This window comes from Buceros rhinoceros, unplaced genomic scaffold, assembly GCF_000710305.1.
Source record: "Buceros rhinoceros silvestris isolate BGI_N320 unplaced genomic scaffold, ASM71030v1 scaffold17389, whole genome shotgun sequence".
Lineage (NCBI taxonomy): Eukaryota > Metazoa > Chordata > Aves > Bucerotiformes > Bucerotidae > Buceros > Buceros rhinoceros.
The window spans coordinates 59,491-80,458 of record NW_010433628.1 but is presented as its reverse complement, the minus strand read 5'-3'; the positions used below and the strand labels follow the sequence as shown (position 1 = coordinate 80,458).

The 20,968-nt window shown below is 45.7% G+C and overlaps 1 protein-coding gene across 1 annotated transcript in view; it reads left to right on the top strand.

The window, feature by feature from the left end:
* NFIA (nuclear factor I/A) overlaps positions 1–20,968 on the top strand; it is a gene marked incomplete at its 3' end in the record, with an annotated part of 89,879 nt that overhangs the window by 29,866 nt on the left and 39,045 nt on the right. Inside the window, exons 4-5 of the mRNA XM_010144189.1 lie at positions 7,450–7,567; positions 9,997–10,124. Of these exons, the coding sequence (XP_010142491.1) occupies positions 7,450–7,567; positions 9,997–10,124 (246 nt within the window). The remainder of the gene's footprint in view (positions 1–7,449; positions 7,568–9,996; positions 10,125–20,968) is intronic.

Here is a 20,968-nt window from a genome sequence, read left to right as displayed (position 1 = left end):
GAAGAGCGGGACAGACATGAACTTTATCAGAAATAAGGAGGTGTCAGTGGGCAAAATAAAGAGTCAGCTTTTGTCTGTTCCAGTCACAGGGGTTTGCACAGGGGTTTTTCACAGGCTCTTTAATAATCCTGAGAGGTCGAGACCTCGGTTTTATATTCTGTCTACAAGCCAGCACCTCTACCAAAAATAGTGTCCCCAAAGCATATCAGGATATCACTTCAGAACTGACTCAGAGGGAGGAGTGCCAGCAACTGATTTAGCTACACTGCTTTTGATAGCACCCTGGATTTTCCTTGGAGATGCCCCAGACACGTACTGACCAGCCCTGGCCTTGTTTACTTTATGAGGTCTGAGGAGCCCACAGCCCTACGTGCCGTGGCTGCCCAGTAGGATATGTTTAATGTCAAGTCTAGCGACAGATTCCCAGAGAACTCAGTATGAATTCACATGCTCTTATTCAAAGAATTATTTAACATAACAGAGCAACAAAGTATTTGCTGCACATTTGCCTAACTTGGAAGGCGAGGTCTTTTGAAGAGTGTGCTTTTCAATGTATGCTGTGCTGGGTTGTCTACGTGTTCCTGGGTCTTAATTTGAGACCAGTCCATGGGCTACTGTCATGCTGGGAGCTCAGCTTCTGAACAGCCATCATCCAGGCTCACCAGCAGCTATTAACAGTCTGTAGTTTGAGCAATCAAAGTGTCCTCGGTCCATTCTGTTGGTTTTACTTTCTAAAAGTCATTGGTCCTTCAGAAGCCACCGTGGCTAGGGAGGAATGAGCCGGCCTGTCCATTGTGAACCCTCACATTTAGTCTCTGCTCTCTCCCTAAGAGACCAAAGGGGTGATCTTTGTGTATGCCCATTGACGTTTTTCTTCCCATCCTTGCTTTTGATAAAGTGACAATAGAAATAACTGATTTCGCACCATTTTAACTGGCCTGTGGCTGCTGTTCTCTAAATTAATCTTATGAAATATTGTTGGTAGCAGTTATGTGCCAGGTTTATTTAGTAAACTTCCCAAGAGGTCCACATGACAAGGAGCCTCACGCAATAGGCAGTTGTCTCCACCATGCAAATTTGAGGAATGGATTACTCAAGCGAAAGGTCAGCTGTTGCCATTATCTATCTTAGCTATCAGTGCTGATCACCACAGTTTCTGTGAGCTATTGAACAAGTCTAGACTGTTTTGGTAACAGAAACTTGCTTTCTCAGTCCTGTAGATGCAGCTTTTGTTTCCAAATGCTACCCAGCTACTGAATCTTGCAGAGCCTAGAAGCAGAGAAACTAGATCATAACTGTTCATCTGAGGAACAGACAGCCCCTTCCGCACCCTGTCTGATGTGGGTGTGCACACCATGCTGCCGGTTCTCCTACTTTATTAGCAGGCAAAGGGTGTGAGCTTCTTTCTAAGTGTTGTCTGTCACCCCAGATACTGGGGAGACCCCTTCAGATAACAGACGCTTCATTCTTCCATCCTCAGAGAGGTTTAAGCTGACAACAAGAGGCTCAGAAGCAGAAGCGTTGGCAATGTATGGGCTTTGTGAACTGACAGGCAGCTGTTGGCTGAGCAGAGCCTTCTCCCTCTCTACCCTTGTTAGGAAAACATTCCCCTCGCTCCATGCAGCTATCTGCAGGGCACCGGAGAACACCCTCAGCAAAAGGTGTCGGCAGAGGGGTGGCCGTGGTGCCAAGCGTACAGTCCCATTCGCTTGGCAGAGTCCAGGAGGCTGTGGCAGGCAGGAGCAGGGAGGGAGGCACGGGGAACGCTGTTCCCCTCTTGGCTTTAAGTCGGCTCCATGTGCTCTTGTGAGAGCTGCTGGGAAGATCTCCTCCGCTGGAGGTCCTTCAAGCAGCCAGATAAACCACACTGCCCAGGATGTGAAGAAAGATTTAGGATTTATGAACATTCTCTAGAGCCAAACCAAACATGTTTGTTTTGTGCTGTGTTATTTGTCAGAATGACATCATTCTTCGTGCTGACAATCAAGGGAATTCTGACTGTGCCCGGGACTGAAAATGCCACACTTTGAGTTTTAGGATGTTAGCTAGGTGCTGTGAGGAACTGTGTGGAGCAAGTGGGGTGACTTCTAGTCCTTCTCAGGAGCTGGTGAAGCCACCAGCGCACAAGCCTATGTGCGGTTGCTTACTGCTCCTGTTTAGACACAGAAATGGTCCAGCTGATTTTCCCTGAGACAGTCACACTCATCCCACAGGTAAGACGAGCTTTTGTGGCCAAGGTGTTTTGGAAAGCTCGGGAACCCGCAGCGCCGAGGCTACTGGACGCGGCGGGTGCCAGACTAGGTTAGCAACAGCTGTAGCGATGGAGGCGGGGGCTGAAGCTGCCCTTGCCGTGAGGCAGATGGACAAGTGCTAGAAATGAAAGAAAGTGATTGCTGCTGCTCCAGGCGCGGAGAGTGGGTGCCACAGAGGAAACACAGCTTCCTCACACCTTTCATCCAGTGGCCAGGTACAGCCAAAACAAACAGCAGGGCAAGTCCTGCCAGCCCCAGCACATACTGGATGCCTATGGGAAGGTGTGGGATGACCCAGCTCCTGTCAGGGGTCTGGGCTGCAAAGGGCAGGGAGGAGGATGCTGCCTTCCTGTAGCCTGGGAGAGGAGAAGAGGCTCTCCTCCACCCAGCGCGCGTGTATGAAACCCGGGGTGTAATAAAACAGCGCTCTCTCAACAGCAGCCTGCGTGTTTTCTGCTAAACTAAGCATTACAGTAGTGAAGGTAGTTAAAGTCAGCAGCAGGAAAATTAACATTTAAAAAGATACTCTATATTCCTTAGCAAAGCACTGCTACCCAAAACACCCTGTGTGGGCTTGGGTATGAGAGGAAGAAAGAAAGATTATAATAAAAAATAGACTGCAGGCACAGAGTGAACAGTTGCCGTGACCTTGCCTTTTGTATGCCATTACACAATTCAATGGCAGTCCACTCAAACCTTGCTCTCGATCAATATCCTATTAAAGCAGCACAAAAAGTCTCTATAAACTTAGTGGTTAGCTATGTTTATAAATGGAACTCAGCATAATTAGATGGTCAATAGCAGGCTGTACTTGTAATTTTAAAATGAACATCACACATTTCATATCTGTTGTATTCGGCAAAACCTCTTTGGATCTAACGATAGGGCGCGTAGGAAACAAAAGGCCTTGCAGAAAAAATCCCACCCAGCTCCCCTTTCCTCTCAGCGGCGGCAGCAGCACAGTGTGTTTCCCTTTGTTTATGGAGTCACAACACAGGAAAAAGTTTATTAGTCAAATGTCATGTTTCTCCCATTTAACCTTAAACACATTATCACTTTGCTGCAGCGTTACACATGTAATGATCTTAGTCGCATTCCAGCCTCTTTGTAAAAATAAATACATAAAAATGAAAAAAGAGAAGCTAAATATTAACACGACTAGGAGAGAGTGCCGTCTTCCAAGGAAGACAAATGCCAGCCTGGCCGGTTTTATTTAGTGGGTTTCCTGTTCGGTAATTCAATAAATTTTTCAAAATAAATACTCCAATTGGGTTAAGTCGGAGGGCTTTTTGTTAATTTCTCTGTTATTTTTCTTGCCGTTTCGGGTGAAGAGCTGAGCTCTCCCAAGCTGGCAGTGGAGGGAGCAGGCTGGCAGCAGGGGCGATGCTGCCCCGTGTCCCCGGGAGCAGCACAGTGCTGGTGCTCAGGCAGAGGCACCCACCCTCCTCCTCCTCCTCCTTGGGGCCAAATGAGCTCCTCCTGCCCTGTCTGCAGAAGGGGGTTTTGTGTGTTTGCTTAGACAGCCGGCGCACATCGGCGGGCTGGGTGGCGTTAGGGGAAGAGGGGTCCTTCCTCCTCACCCCCTGCCAGGTCGGGGCCCTGGGTCAGATGACATCTTGATGCTGGACGTAGGTGGAGACTATTGTTTTGACTCTCAACTGCAATTTCTGACAGCTTTTCCTGTTTAGGAGATGTTCCTGAGTTGTCAGGAGGTCACTTTGCTGCAGAATGTTTCTTGGGGGGGGAAATGGCCTGTTTTTAATGCTGTTGCCTGGACCTCCCGCAGGCTGCCGTGCGTAGCAGCCGACTGAGCTAGAGAGAAGCTTCCCAACCACGCTGCTGCTTCGTGCAGGGCCACAGCCTGTTCCCAGGATGTAGGAGCAGCACTGTAGGAAGGCTGCACGGTGGATTGTCACATCCTACAGTGAAGAGGTTTAGCTTAGGCAGAGTTTTGCCACAGTTCACACCACTTGGATCCCTTTGCTTACTCTCCAGAGCTGCAGCCTTTGCGGGGAATCCTGCAAATAACCATAAGCGTTCCCTTCCCATCACTTTTCTGGGCCCCTGCGAGATGGGCAGTCCACAAAGGCGGTGTGAAAAGCCATTTGCAGCAGGCTCGGATGCCTCCTGGCCAGGCTGCCTGCATCCCGCCTGCTCCCATGGCACGTTGCACTGCAAAGCACCATCAGGGTGATGAGAGGAGGCAGATGCCAACGGCGAGCAACCCGCAGCCAAAGCCCACGCGGGAGGTGCGAGGTGTGGCTCAGCTCACTGAGGCTGAAGCAGAGACAGAAAGCACACAGGGCTTCAACCAAATCCCATCTGGAAAGAGGAACTGACCTTCCGCCATGCGGTTGAAAAAGATTAACTTCTTCTTGACAGTCTCAGGGCAGGCTCTGCACATCGGCATGTGGCTGTGGTTTGTGATAGGAATTGGGGTGACTGCGAGGAACGATACAAACACCCTTTGCTGAAAGACATGCACCAAATACGTGCCTGTCAGGGAGGCAGGAGAGGGGATTTCAGAACAGCTCAGCCCCAGGTAACGTCTGCTGCAGCACTTCCAGGGCCAGAGACCTTGACTGCTTGTGGCAGGGTCGTGGCTGCTGTGTAAGGACTGCCAGGAGGTTTCAGGTACTTGTGCCATAGACCAGCCAGACATTGTAACCTCTGCTGCTGGATCTGTTGGGGTCTAGTAGAGGTGGGTTTTGTTCTTTAACCCTCGAGCTGCAAACAGCCTCTTGAGTGTGGCAAGGCAGTTTGGCCTGTGATGAGCAAAGCATCTTTCCCATTAGGTACCTGGGTGGAAGTTAGCGCGTGGTTAGCCCTTCGTACTGTGGGCTGAGGTTACGCAGCATTAGCAATACATTGTTCCAACCCCAGCCCTGTGCTGGAGAAATGTTTACTTTTCCTATAAGGCGAATTCAAGGGCTGGAACAGAAACATCCAGGATTTGGGGAGAGAGCATTAAACAGAGGAGAGGGAGAGAAAGAAGAGAAGCATTATCCAGATAGCAGTTTTTCTTCCATATCTGTTTGGAATAAAACTGATTCATATATCTTACAACAGCTAGGAAATTCGTCGTGCCTCAGGAAGAAATGGTGCTTTAATTTAGTGCCTGCCTTTTTATGTTCCTATTCGGAAAACAATACGCTTCACTTGTAAGTTCGGCTTTGGTAGGTACAAGGTGCAGAGAAATTGATCAGCAAAGTCTTTACAGAGCACCAATCTGTTTGGCAAAGAAGTTGCTGAAAACTGTGGAGTAGATGCTGCAGAGAATACCTTTATGATTGATTTCCATTCAAGTCAGTCTGACTGCAGTGTGGTCATTTTTCTAACCCATAACTGCTCGCACTGCAGCAGTCTGCTATCTGCAGGGTGTCTGAGTTATAGCAGTCCATGTCCCTGTTACCTTTTACACAAATTACTTACACCGGTTTCTTTTTCCATGCAAATTCATCAGTTTTACAGCCTCTGGTAGCTGCTGTCAGGAGACTGTTGCAGAAAGCGCAAATTGATAAAACGAGTTAATTTTACTAGGCTTAATTTTTCTTTCTTTCTGGTAACGCACCCTCTCACATACCCCGTGTGCAGGAAGCGTATGATAGTTAAGAGAAAATAACAAAGAATTAGAGTGTTCGTGTCATAAATTACTTCCCAACTTCATTCTTTTTAATGATCATTCCAGATTTTCTCAAGTTTTAGTGGCGGTATGTCTTTTCCATCCCATGCTTTTAAAAGTCCGTAGCTATCCAGGCTGTTCCCTTTCTGTCTCGATGACGTTCTTAAAAGCTCCTTGCCAAACAACAACTAATTGTCTTGTGGGGATGATGAGGCAGCTGCAAAGCTACACAATTCCTCGTCAGATCTGACATTGTGAGCTCCTTAAGACTTGGGGTGAAACCCTGGCCCCATTACAGTCAATGGCAGCTCTCCCAGAAGCCTGTGTTTCAGCCCAGACATGTTAGCTGGGTGATAGGAGCTATCCTGTCTTCATTTCCTCACTCCTGCCCCATCGGAGTGAAAGATTTTTTCGTGTTTGAAAGCGGGCCAGATTCTCCGACCAAAGATTCAACTTGGCTCAGCATCCTCGTGTGGCATTGAGACTGCTTTGCCTTTGTTGCTGTGAATCAGGGCTCTCAGACAATACGTTCCAGGCCAAGCTTGTGCATTTTATTGTGCAGTACGTCCTTTTTTCAGACGCCTCTGAAATGTGAGAGAGAATCGTGATCTGTAATTGTCAGCTCCCAGAGTTGTATTGTCCTGTAAATAGCGCTGGAACAGCCACAGTGGATACGGTACCATTTGCTGTAGAGTGAAACGCATTATGTGAAATGCATTGGATGTTGACTTCAACATTTAACTGCTCCATTCCTTTGCTGTTCCAAGGAGAATACAGCACTTGGAGTTCATCGCCTCGTGCCTGCGAACTTCAGAGCCTCTGGGAATTCATAATGTTTTAATGTGAAACCAAGGCTCTAGGACAGGGAGATTAAAGGTATTCGTAACCCTTACAATAAAACTTAGGTGCTGGATAAGGCAGTGAGAAGTGAACAGTGGATAGAAGTTTTGGGGAGTCAAATGTCTCTAACTCTGGTTTAGCTGGAGGAGAGGCCAGAGGAAAACTCAGGTGTTCACAGGCAGAAAGGAACTCGGGTTTCTCATCGCCTTTTGTACTTTCTCCAAGGAGCATTTGTAACCTCTGCGCGTGTGGATATACATCACATATATGCCAGAGGTCCTGAGGTGTGTGTTTCCCTGCCTATACTGCTTATAGATTATGCCAAGCACACTACAGGGATGATGCAGCCTGTTTGTAACCCTGCCAATACATGCAATGCTGTCCTAAAAGCAAAAAGCAACAGGTTTCATTAAATGTTAGAATGATATTGATAGAAAAGTGCTTAAAGAAAGACTTGCCATAATTATTTGGTTAAAAAAACCCAACCAAACAACCCAAAAAAGCCTTTAGAGGAATGTCAGAAAGTGTCTATGTCATGGAACATTGTATTCCTGAAAAAAATTTCCATCTTCTTGATTGCAATGCCAGTTACCATTAGCATTTCCTAATTTCCATGTCCCACCTGTTCCCATCATGAAGCTAAACACACTCATGAGGAAGAAGAAAGTGATTTGGTAGTGCAATTCGTGCCTTATTCACATGACTTACTGACTGCAATCTCTTTTGTTTCCCCAGCACCGATAGCTGCAGGAACAGGCCCTAATTTCTCCCTCTCAGATTTGGAAAGTTCTTCATACTACAGCATGAGCCCGGGAGCAATGAGGAGGTCTTTACCTAGCACATCCTCTACCAGGTAATTTAATTTCTGCCTACTACCAGGTTACTTGGAAACCCAGGCCAGCATCATTATTCATCGGGGCAAGTAACCGTTAAATTCTTGGACAAGCTGTCTGGGGGCTTCGAGATGTGGAGCTGTTTCAGATCCACAGAGCTGAGTGTTCAACTGGATTGTTAGATATAAACTACCTGTTAAAGTCCTTTTTATATGTACAAGCTTTGAAGAAAAAGTGCCGCGTCACTTTGGGTTTGTATCTCAGGGTGTCAAGAGGAATTCCCCTGGAATTGTTGGGCTTTCACTTGTGGTAGAAGAGAATTTGGGGCATATTGAGATGTGCCGCTTTGTCCTAGCTGAAACATCTCAAGACAGACTTATGTGCATTCTGTATTGGAGAAAGCATTCTCTGTGAGACTGGCATCGGTTTAGGACCTTGGCCTACAACGCACTCCAGTTTTCATAGAGCGTTTAGAAATTTGTGACTCAGCCTTCGGAAAACTGCATTGTTAATGCGGATGACTACCCAGGCTGATCGTGATTGTGGCTTAGACTGTCAAACAAGGATATTTTTTATTTTTTACCTTTTACTTTAACCATCCATGAGATTAGATTTATAAACAAGCCCAGTCACTCTAGCAGTCTTGAACACTATTAAGGAACCAGATTGATTTTTTTTTTTCCCCTGCAGCCAAAATAGATCACTTATTTCAAAAACATGACAAGAAAGTCTAACCAGCCCAGGGTTCTTTTGCATTTTTATCTCAGTCTGCAGTGCCACCAACTTTGCAATAAGCAAGTACATGTGTAGAAAGTCTCCATAGTTTCCATATAGCTGCTGTTTTCATTTAGAAAAAATCTTTAAAGGGAGGCTCTTAACCGGCTACCGTTTGCAGCAGTTGGAAGAACGTTCATCTTGCACTTAGTGTGCACATTATGAAGCTCGGTGACTACGATTCCCATTACACATCAGTTAAAAACTTTGTGCTCTTTCTTTTTTGCGTGTAAACCGCGAACCCTGCAGTGCTCATCATTAGCACCGTTCTCAGGTAGAATTTGCTTGTGACTCCAGAAGCAAAAAAGTGAGGTTGTTAATGTTACTTAAGAGCTCAAGTTGTTGCTCTTCTATTCTTCTGCAAATAGCTACCACTGATAAGGAGCTAATTATAAACAGCATGGGTAGTTAATAACTTGGTAATATGTTTGTTTTCCTCTCATTAGGCTGTTCCCAGTCAGAAAAAAAAAATATTCCTTAAATACACAGACTCAGCAGAATTATCAGGCAGTAATTATATTGTATGCACACAATTTCCCCTATTGACACATAACAATTCTCTAAATTAAGGAATGGCCAAACCTGCATTCCACGCATACCGCAAGACTTATTCTTCCTGTTTCTCACAAACTCATTTTGCATACCCGCCAGCTCCTACCTGTGCAGAGCTTTGGGTGGGGAGCTGCCGAGAGGCTGCAAGTTTCAAACCAATAGAAATTGCAGTGGAATATTTTATGTCGGTTAATTATGTGCCCCCTACACAGAGAAGCCTGGTTTTGAATGCCTTCAGTCTTAATAGACTACAGATTTGGTGAAAAAAGTGAGCTGACCCACCCTTGGAAAAGTAATTAGAAGAGAAATTCTCGGTGACATCCCCACGCAGCCTGTACAACTCATTATAGAAAATAGAGCCAGGCCGAACTCCTGGAACCTGAGTCAGGGACCCCTAGAGCCCACTGAAAGGGCTCTTCTGTCTCCTGAGCCTTTGGTGAGGGAAGTGCGATGTATCCCAAGGGGATCCTTTAGTACTGGCACTGGCCAGAGTAGAAGTCAAATGCTTATATTTGTAGGATAACATGAAAATTTAAACCAAAAATGGATTATTCCGTCACTCAGGGCTCCATGCTGCTTCTTATGGCACAGAAGCCTGGCTTGATTTAATGGCTACGGTTAAAAGATTGAAGATAAAAGTTTGAACTGAGAAAGAATTTGTCTTTCAGAATAAGCTGTAGAAAAATCTGTCAGTTAAAATGTCTTGTGTGTCATTACTGTATTCATTCAAATTTCAAATATCATGCAATACAAACCAAATTCTTGCCTTTCTATCGACCTCTGTGTGCTTTGAAAAATGTCCTACTTTTTGATGTGTAAAAGCCTAAATGTTAAACTATCTTCTAGTTAAATGAGTCTGGACTCTGTGAGAGGTTGTTCTCTATCTCACTGAAGCTTAGTCATTGGCAACGAAGAAAATCAGGAACAAGAAGGGGCTGCTGAGACGTTGGACGGGCAGGATGGCTGTGCCGGCCTCCTACCTAGCCCTTCTCGGGGTTCTAAATCTGTTAAAACTTTCTGTAACCGAGTTAGTCTCCAGCAGGGCTAGCAAGATGTGTTCGCACCGAACGTCCTTGTGGCTCACCATACGTACAGCATTTATTATGTCTTTTTATTTTCTCAGCTCTACAAAACGTCTCAAGTCTGTGGAGGATGAGATGGACAGTCCTGGTGAGGAGCCGTTTTATACAAGCCAAGGGCGCTCTCCAGGAAGTGGCAGCCAGTCAAGTGGATGGCATGAAGTGGAGCCAGGTAAGCCCCGGCTTTCAGGAGCCCCAGCCCGTGATCTCCAGTGGCTCTGTTTTGTTACCAGAATGTGGTATAGAAAGGTGATCAATTCTAAACAGCTTGTAACTTCTGCTGCTGAGAAAAGGTCAGTCTAATGAAAATATTGTAGAGGTTTTATTACTCCTGCAGCTGTGAATGTTTCTGTGGTGTGTCACTTCTGTATTTTGGCCAAATATCTGAAGTATTTAAATAATGCAGCAAAAGATAGGCTGTCTTTTTCTGTCAAAACGTCCGGATTCAGTTCTGGGATAGCAGCGACTATTGCTTAGAAGAAAGCAGTACCTGCCTGGCTGTGCCTTAGAGTTAAACTGTTTAAATAAACATCCCTAGACTTATATAAGGCAGGAGGACTTTTCAAGCATTATACAACACTCGAGCTCACTTAGCAATGACTTTTAAGAGACTTACAGGAGGAGTTGTTCTATTAATCCATAATACTGTGAAGTGTGATTGGAGGCTCCATATCAAAATAGTTGTCACTGGGTGTTACCTCATAAGGTTTCGGAAGCAGCTCCCCTGCCTCCTCTCAGTTAAGTGTTGTGTGTGATCTTTCTCTTTGATCATCTTTTGGGTTATGTTACGTTACATACTCGACTGTCCATTGATCGCGTATCCCAAGATAATCTGGGTGCTTAATACTATTGGAAATATTTTTCTGGGTCAGTGCTACGCGCGTAGGTGAAGTTAATGCCTCAGTTTTGCTTACAGTTAAATGATCAGGTATTTATTGCCCGTAAAAACAACCTAATACCAATGATTTGTTAGATGATAGCGAGGAGTACTTCATCTTCAGCCTTCCAGTGTTTGAGAAGGCTCTTTAAAACAGCCCAAAGGATCTTTTGCAATGTGTGTCTTTCTTTATTTCTTGCTTGTTTGGATTTAAAATAGGATGGTTTTGGTTTGCTTTGCAACAACACATGCTTGTCCAGAGCCCTGTGTATAATGAACTATACAGCACAGAAAAGTAAATTCAACCTGAACAGCATTAAAATCAGTTCTGTGGGCACTTGGCCAGCCACCTATATCCTTCATCATGTAGGAAACATACCCACAGCTTTCTCTGGAGACCCTGTCAAACAGCTGTCCTTTACAGCATGCCCAGAAAGTCACCAAATTTGGGCTATTCCAGACTGGGAGGAGAGTGATTCCCGTGCCTGGGAGCCCTTGGAGGATCCCCTGCCAGCTGCCCTCTCTCCTCTAATGAGGAGGAGCCAGCTTGTGGGCCCTTATTGACTACAGATGTGGCACTTTGGCAGGAGGAGAGGGTGGACCTGCAGGCAGACAAGTGCCAGGCTCCCCGTGACTGCCTTGCTGCCACCATCCCCAGGGCTCTGGTGTTTTCAGCGAGGTGTCCTGCTCAGTAGACACCAGGGGCTGTTTCCTCCATCAGCTCCAGGCTCCAGATGATGTAAGGCAGAGCTTCACCTTGTACTGAACCAGCCTGCTCATGGAGCAGCAAAAACACGAACAAAAGCTCAGTGCCCATTGAATGGGAGAGATCACAACCTCTTCCACAGACGCAGATGGCTAGAAGCTGACTGGGTCACTGCTTCTACATCACTGTCAGACTGGGGGCTAGCTCCCCCCAAAGTTTGGGGTACTCTTTGTTAATGACAAATGTTCTCCATTTGTGCAATAGCCAGAGGTTGGCTATTAATTTTGCTGTCACTTCTGGTGGTTTTCCCCACATGTGGTCATTACCGCTGTCTCATCCAAGTCCTGACTAGATGATGGCACTGAGCTGGACAAGAGAAGTACCTAAAGCGTTAGTCCTCCGAAGCACCTCTGCCACTCTTGGCACCACTGGGTGCCCAGCATGAAGAAGCGTAACTGCCTGTGTCAAACTTCCTGAGGTGCTCAGAAAGGCAAAAACAAGTCAGCGAAGAGAAGGTTCTTCCTCATGACCTTCCTTACTTACTAGAGGAAAATCCCAGATCCTGCTTAGTCTGGCCTGTTAAATGGCAGAAAATCACCTTGCAACATCAGGGACTCAAGCCAGGTACCAACTAGATATAGCTCAGATTCACCAAGCCATCTATCACTGTCACAGCTATGAAGAAAAAGAGCTTTATCCTGCCTGCGTGGGATGCACTTTCAAACCAGCTTTATACTGTAGCTACCCAGCCTCACCCCAATACTTCTGCTGTGGCTTTCCAGCATCCTCTCCTCTGAATTCATTGCCTCAGCTTCTCTGTAAAACAGGGTCACTGCAAGAGCACGGCTGGCAGAGAGATTACCTCAAGAGCCACAGCTCATCAGCAGTGAAGGACAAAACAGTACTGAAGTGTCCTTCCATGCCAGGGCAACAGTGGTATGTCACTGGCATGAGGCACTCCTCCCTGAGGGACACATCAGAAATCATACGTGGGTCCGATATTAACATCTGGCCCTTTGTATTTGACATGGGTGCTTTGTCTCCAGAAGTGTAAAATGTTTTATGAGTCTTCAGTGGGGCATCTGCCTAGAAAATATATTGGTCATCTGAAAGCCATAGGGTTGATGTTAACATCCTGTATTACCCAGTGGCTTGCCGCAGCGTTCCTCTCTGAGAGGGGAGCTTTGGAGCCTGGACATGTTTCAGATCCATCCTTTCTGATGTCTCTCCTGTCCAGAAAAAGGCCTTGTCGTTTATTTTATCTGCAGTCGAAACGACAGCACAGTTATAACATACAATAATCTCTGAGCTTCGGTGTTGTGTTTTTTTCTCAGTGAAATTTGCGGTAGATGTTTGGAGACTAAAGCCGCCTTTTTGTTTGACTTGGCATTCCCTCCATGTGGTTCATTTTATGCTGCGTGGGATAATGCAGGTATCAACGGTGCAGAATGATGCTGGTTCAGAAGACAGGCTGAAGTTTTAGCCTGTGCTGGCAGAGTAGCGTAAGCCAGGTTTCCAAACTCCCATAATTAAACCCCGTCCTTTGGGTTACTGGCCAAACAATGGGAGGAGGAAATCAGCCCAAGGAAAGGAAGCTGAGACTTGTCTGTGGGATGGCTGTTCTGGCTGGGAAGGAAAGTTGAGAGAAGAGCCAGCAGCCAACCTCCCAGCCCAGTAGGATCCACACCAAAGATAATAATATATCCTTTGGCTTTATTGCCTTTGAGTAGATTGCTTCCTCACAGGAGATTTAGATTTATACAGAGATAGCTTCTTGGCCTGTATGCCTTGACAGGTTTATGGGAGCGAGAGAATGAATATTTTGTCTGTCTGCGATGGATTTGCTTAATTCTGAGGTGTGCACATGAGAAAAAGTGGGTACTCCCGTGCAGGAGCATGTGTGACGCACCCATGTGCTTATGCACGTGTAGATACAGAGGGAAGCACCCGTGGCACAGAGACTATGAGAGGGCTGTGGTGAAAGTTGGCTGGGAGCTTGCAGGGAAATTAGGTCTGCAGGAGACTGGAGAGGGAGACTGAAGGAACGTTGCACTTGAAAGGGAGCACAACGTAGGAAAGAAAGGGGAAATGAGAAGGCGAATTTTAGACCACACAGAAGGGAAAAGTATACAGGAGAAAGGAAAAAAAAAAACCAAATGCCAGGAAAACAAAGATTTGACTTCCTAGAAAGGAAATATGAAAAGGAATATGTGAACTCTTCTTAGAGAAAGAGAGCACTCCAGGCACCGGGTTATTTACCGCCAGCCGTGACTAGTCGCTCTACATCTGTCTCCATTTTTTTCTCTTGAACAAATTCCCTTTTCGGATACTTTCTTCCTGCTTTGCTTCCCCGTGATTGCCCCTGTAAGTGGTCTTTGGAGGGCAGGCTGTATACTCAGAACATATGTGCAAACTGGCAGGAGAACAGAAGAGGACAAAACCACTCTCTGTGCTATTTAGATTAGGCAGTGGATGCTTCCCCCGTGCCTACTCTTGGGGTCCCCATTGCGTGCAGAATACAGGCTGCACCTATTGTCCATCCACAGTCCTTCCTCTGCGCTTTTGCACTCCAGGGCCCTGGGGCTCGGAGCACCCTGGCATCTGTCCCCCATGGAGACTTTGCTGGGCACAGATCCTATGTGCTTCACCCACTGGCAACGTGACCTTTCCGCTGCTGGCATTTCAGACTCCTGGTAGTGAGCAGAGGACTCAGCCTGGTGTTTTTTACGTCAAGAACCTTCTCGCAAGCGAGGATATAGCGCTCTCCTTATGCGTCAGATGTGACAACCAAAGCAAACCCCAACATTAATTCCATGTTCCTTGTACTGTGCACCATGAGTCTCACATCCATTTACCTGCACTCGAAAGCTCCTGGGGAGCTCTCAGGCCTAAAAAGGCTGGAGTCTGCCAGGAAAGATGAATTTCCTTTCACAACAGGAAGGCTTAGGAAGTAAAACAAAGCAGACATGCAGTAAATTACTTCTGCTTTTCAAATACCTTTTGTGGTATCCTCCTTACCATTGCTTTATCTCAGCACTTTCCGTACATAACTCTTGTTAACTGAGAGGAAGGGCAAGAGAGGATAAAGATGATGTTAGTAAGAAAATAAGGCAACATCACGCTGGCTTTGAACTCCTGTACAAAGCTGGCCCCTGTTCAGTTCTGTGGCAGCTCTGCTTGTCATGGGGGTAAGCCATAATTACAGGTAGAAGTTTTTTAATTCTGTAATAAGAGATGTTTAAGTTAATGTCTATCACTATTCCACAGTCATTTTTTTAATGCATTCTTTTGAGTCAGTCCAGGAGTAGAGCTCACGTTGTGCTCTGTCAGTCATTTCGTAGTGTAGCATATGGATGGCATTTGCCAGTTTTACTTCCATTGTTTTTTCACAGCGTGGCATGAAAAAAATGTTTAGGAAGCAAATTCGGAGTATCCTGTTAGTTTCTTTACTCAGTTCTTCCTGGTACGTGTATTTCCACAAGGCAGTTTTGTCCCTAGGGGACAGTAGTCCCAGGAAAAGTACCTGTTTGTACTCCTTGCGCTTCTCGAGATACCTGAAGGGACAGTTAGCTCTGCTTCAGTTGAGGTCTTGACCAGCTTACAGCTCTGCACCCATCTGCAAAACGGGTAGAGCTCTGTGGTCCTTCTTCCACTGAAAGACTGATGGGGCTTTCCACACTGCGGTCATCCACCTTCCCTTGCCCAGTTCCACCCTGGCTGTACTGCTGCTGGTCACACTGTGCTCAGCTCTTGCGTGCCTTCACCTTGAAAACCCCAGGAACAAAAAGAGACTTGCCCTGCAAAAACCGTAAGGAATTAGTAATAACACTTGCACTGCAAGCCTGAAAGATGTATTTACAGTTGTAGGGGCTCATGAAGTTGATAATATTATATGAACCTGCAGTAAGCTAGAGAGCTCCCTGCTAGACTGCTGGATGTGTCTTTGGTAGTAAAGGTGCTATTAAAGGCAGCCTCGTGATTGCTCGCTGCGCCACTCAGGGTAGTGCTGCTCGTTCTTGTGTCACCATCTATGGGACTATCTGAAAATAATTCCTGAGCAATTTTTATGCAGCTGAGGAGCTGAGATCCTATTTTGAGTATTTCCCTTGCAGTGACAGTGACCCCTAACTTAATGGTACCCTGTCTCTCCCCATTGCTGATTGTCGAACAGCACGTGCAGGCAAACGGTCCAAAGTCTTGTTTCAATAACCCTTTTCTTAAATCTGGCTCGGGCTTTGTTCTTTGCAGATTCTCAGCACGCAAGAAAAATTCTTCTCCGTATTTGCTAAGAACCTTCTGTTTATGCCTTACACATCAGAAAGACTCATTCAGGCATAGATCAGATGACCACAAGAGTTTGTTTTCAAAGCCTGTTTGGAATTATATCTTGGAAATGCTAGAGAAAGTGGTGTAAGTTTGATCCTAGATTGTGCTTTTTATGCATTCTTTATGCCCTAAACACAGTTGTTGTCTGGCACTACCTAGAAAAAAAAAAATAGGTATAGTATGTTCCAGCATCAGTGATGCAGAGAGCATCTGATCTGTCCTCAGGCAAAAGGTCTACGGGCTCATCAAAAGACTTGATGCCACACACGAACTCCGAGCTCAGAGAAGTTTCCAATGATTGTGCTGCATTGCTGCCAATGATTCAAGGGACTGGCGGTAGAAAATATGATGAAAAACATGAGAACCATGTATTATACAAAATAAGGAATAGAAAAATAATCCCATTTTACTGGGAAAACATTCAACTTCAGACCTGGAGTATTCAATATCAAATAATTGTCTGGCACTGCTTTTCAGTGACTTGCTGTAGCGGGCAGTTTTCACTGGATTGTAACAAGACACAGGAATTTTGTGATCTTTAGTAATTTCCTCAAGCTGATCTGTTTGGATACTCATAAACCTATTTAAGAAAGTCAAAACCAAGGAGATGGCTCTTTTCCTTCAACCAGAGGAGGTCCACATCCAGGATCCTTGCCAATTATATTTACTCAGTGTTTCCCAGATGTGACATTGTCTTGCCCTCCACTGCTCGGTGTGTAAAGAAAAGTCAGGCAGCACGCTCACATAGCCATTAAGGTTGTACCTGCCTTGTGCAGCAGCTTCATTACATACCTTGACGCATCTATCAGCGGGCACCGGTGCCATTTTTTCCTCCATTGAACTTAATATCTTAAGACAGTGGGGACGTTTCGCAACGAGACAAACCTTCAGCCCACTCTGTAGTTTGGCTCTTCGAATGGGAAGTCAGAGACAGATCGTGTTTCTCTGGTGGCCAGAACATTTGGGTTTACAGCACAGAGAATTTGATCAGGCTAATTTGAGCTATTAAGCTGAAGAGATGCTGTGAGTGGTACGGCAGACAGAACCTGTTGCCTCCCAGGTTCATGCAAACATCCACTGTTCATTTTCTCTGAGGAACTTCTGAGCTTCGTTAGACTCTATGCTGTGACTAGATCTCCTGCTCCCCTCTCCCCACTTCCCCCGTTCCCATTCCTCCCCATGCTTCTCATCTCCAAGGCTTTATACACAGTTTCCCAGGCTTCCCTCCACTCCCAACATCCACAGCCAAGAAGCAGCCTGTGCCATCTTTCACGCTTCCATTACTGGTACCTGGAATTAAACCTGGCCCTATGTGCATGCTAACACCTAAAAAGCGGGGTTCAAGTGACCAGGTAGATGCCCGAAGCCAGAAGTATGATGGGGAGCGTACCTGAAGGAACTGCAGCTACTGTGGAGTGTGGAGCTTTCTTAGATGTTTTTTTGTTTTCCATGTGTTCCCTTATCCCCGCTCTCTGCATTACAGTATCCCATCAAAACACAGGCTGCCCAGTGGTTTTGACGACGTAAGGTTTTTCTTTTCTTCTAAGAGCAATAACACTTATCAACTTTTACTGAAATACCATATCAGCTCCTTGTCACTGGCAGTCTACAGTTCCTGCCGCTAAAAGTTTAATGCATTTACAGGAGCACTTAGGCATCAAGACTTTGATATCGCAATCTGTTAGTCACAGGTGCTACATGATAGGTTTGTGTTAGCACATTATAGATCTTTTATCAGATACTGCACAAAATGTGTGTGTTTCTCTGCCAGGCAATCAGAATCAGACTTGCCGCATAGTTGATGAGTTACTCACCAATGTAAGTTGTTGTTTGTTTTAAACGGAACTTTTCCAGAACTGCATCTTAATGGATAACTTAAACTCTAATTGGTCAAGGCCAGCAAAGATCAAGACCTTAATGCGAGACAGGAAAAATGCGGCAGGTCAATAGTGGCGCTTCGAGCAGTGTCAGTCTTCTGCAACAGCATTCATCAAGTCAAGTGATTAACACTCCTCGTTCGCTCTAACAGACACAGTCATTTTGACAGCAAATTACCACTGGATCAATAGCTCAGCTTTTCTTTGGCAGTTCATGTAGTAGCATGAGACCTGTGACAACATGCCATGTTGCTGGCATTGCTGTCTCACAATCAGAGGAGGAAGTTAGAGGTGGGGAGAGAGCTCCTGACTGAAAAGTCAGTTCAGATTGAGAAGTCCTAGATGTTTTCACATCCCTCAAAGGCTTCTTTTTTTTCCAGACACTGGACAACACAACAAACTTGGCCCTGAGATCCAGCCTGAACTGTACTTTCTATTTTTAATAAAATTAATAATCCCATGCAAGTGTTAGAGCACATGCCTCAGCTTTGCTGTAATCCCCTGAGGAAAACATCCCTCCAGTATGGTCCCAGAGAAGTCAGTCAGTCAGTGCTGTGGCTCTGCTTCTTGTATCTAATTCCAGATGTCAGGAAATGCATCATTTAAAAGTTGGTATGGAGGTGTAGGAGTTCTGAGTTAAAAAATGCAGAAAGTGTTTCACTTCAGATATCAAGTTAAAGCCGTGTTTTTGGCTGGCCTGGTGCTAACATCGTCCATACATACTATTTTCACCGTCTTTAGTGACCAAGGTAAAAGCAGATCTGTGTGCTGTGACAACCTTAAGATCAACTGGCTTCACACACAATTACCATCATCTGAAACATTTTTCAAATTGATAAGGAAGTTTTAGAGCATGGAGAACTATTCCCTGATGAAGGCTGGAGCGATGCTTCCTGATGCCCATGAAATCTCTGGGATGAAAGTGCCGTGTTGGTAGTCCATGGACCTCACGTTCTTCAGCCGTCCTTGCTGGCTGCGCTGTGTTCTGCCCTTCTGTTTAACATCCACACTCAAAGCAAAGACAGTGACATGGTTTGTGCTTCACTTTTTACACCAAGTGAAAAACTAGGAACTTCGCTGGAACAAAAGCAGGCACTTCCTACGCCTTTTAGGAGGTGAGCTCCAAGGACAGAATCACCCTCTGAATACGGCACTGTGTTTCTTGCTGATCTGGAGCCTGCCAAACACGAATCTTTGTGAGCTCCAGACGGCTCTCCTCTGCTGCAGTTACCCTTGAAGATCATCTGCTAGTCACCATGGGGCCGTTTAATTGCACAATGGGATTAAACACATTGAAAGTATTGTACCTGTCTTCCAAAAGTTGAACTAGTTCTCTTGTTTGCTTCTGGGACCAATTCAGGATGTTGACTTGGATCTATAAACTCTTCTATAGATTAGATCTTGGTTAGGAAATGGACTGCATTCCTTTCATGTGCTGTCTTAGCAGTCAAGATCAGCAGACTTGCTTTTTCCAATGTGTTTGGGAAGCAGAAGCAATATTTTATCTCCTGCGGTATGCTGCTGGTACAGAAAACGTTCAGGCTTATTAATTCTTCAGGACACAGGAAAAGTCCCCATCACCTGTGTAGGCAGTCAGGGGAAAGGACCCTCTGCAAAGACAGCATTGAATTGCCGGTTAACTGAGAACTTTCCTGAAGATCATTGTACTGAGCTGGACTAACCAACATATGAAGTTTAATATTCCATTGATACGTGTGATTTTTTTTTTTTTTTTTTTTTTTTTTTTGGAGGCAGCTGGAAAATATTAGTAGTCTTTGGAGCCAATATACAGTACATATTGAGAGCCAGTAAATGATGCATATTATTGCGAATTCCTGTGCACTTCTGCATTTTATAAAACAGATAACTAAAATACTCACCTAGCCAGACCAGTTCCCCAAGGGACGCACATTTCCAGGCAGAGGACGCACCAGAAACACAGAGCAGAGCACAAATTAGCCAAATAGAACGGCTAAGTGCTTGAAACCAAGGGTTTTTAAGATCACCGAGTAAGGACCATGACCTCCTTTTGCATCAGTCAAGGCAACTGTGAAACTTTGTGAAAGAAGCTCACCACAAAACAGATGCTGGGCTATCTTAGGTAAATAAATTACCAAAAAAATAATAATAAAAGCCTCCCCTACACATTTTACAAAGCACAGCTGTGTAAATACTGCATGAGACAGGGGAGAGGGGGAGAGATGTAACATACACCCTTTTTTATGCAGAAGTTCTGCTCTCGGCACTGTTTATTAACATTCCGAGTACACCCATCACTCCACTGCGCAGCACACAGTGCGGCTACTGTGCTCTGTGCGCTCGGTTTGATCTTGGCTTGGGAGGAGAAAACAGGCTTCAGTTTAAAGGAAGCATTTTCCCCCAAAGTTAAAACGTGCCGTGAGAGGTGGTAGGGGACAGAGAGGAGATGGTACAGGAAGCAGACCGGATTACATCTCTCTTCTTCACTTCCTTTCCCACACTGCATCTGCCCCACTGACTCTAGATGTTCCCCTGGTTCTGCACCAAGTGAGGAGCAATCCTGAGGTCTTCATTTCCCCGAGCTGGCTACCTCCTGCAATTCCCTCTCCCTCAGCTGATAGCTACAGCATATTCCAGCCTACAAAAACTGTGCATCTGCCCAAAGAGAGGGAAAAAAGGCTCTTTCAGCTAGACGGAAGGCTCACCTAGCCCAGCGTGCTGCCCCCGGCAAAGAGCTGGTAGCGGACGCCTAAGGAACGATGACAACAGTGGGACAGGCACCCAGTGATGCTTTTCAGAGTGCAGCCTCTCGGATTTTGGCAGCAAACAGCTTGGTTTCACGAGCCAGAGGCTCTGTTCGCATCTTCGTGCTTGACAGCCTTCAGAGGACCTTTCTCACAGAGATGTGCTCAGATATTTTTAACCCATTCTTTGTCTCAACCTCCACACCACCCCATGGCTGCAGGTTCCAATTTTACTCAGTGCTGTGTACGGAAGAATCGCTTCCTTTGTCTGTTGCCTGAGCATTTTGCTTGATGCTCCTTTGTGGTATTTTTTTTTTTTTTTACTGCCAGAAGTAGTGAATAAATCATTCCCTGGGTACTTTCTTTCAAGTTAAGTGCTGCCCCAACACTTTGACCACAGCAGTCAGTGAGCACAGGAAAGCGGAGAAATCTGTCTAGCAGCCCGTTAGCTCAGGTAACAATTTGGCTGAGTGGCTGCAGAGCCATCCTATACCTCCAGGAACATAT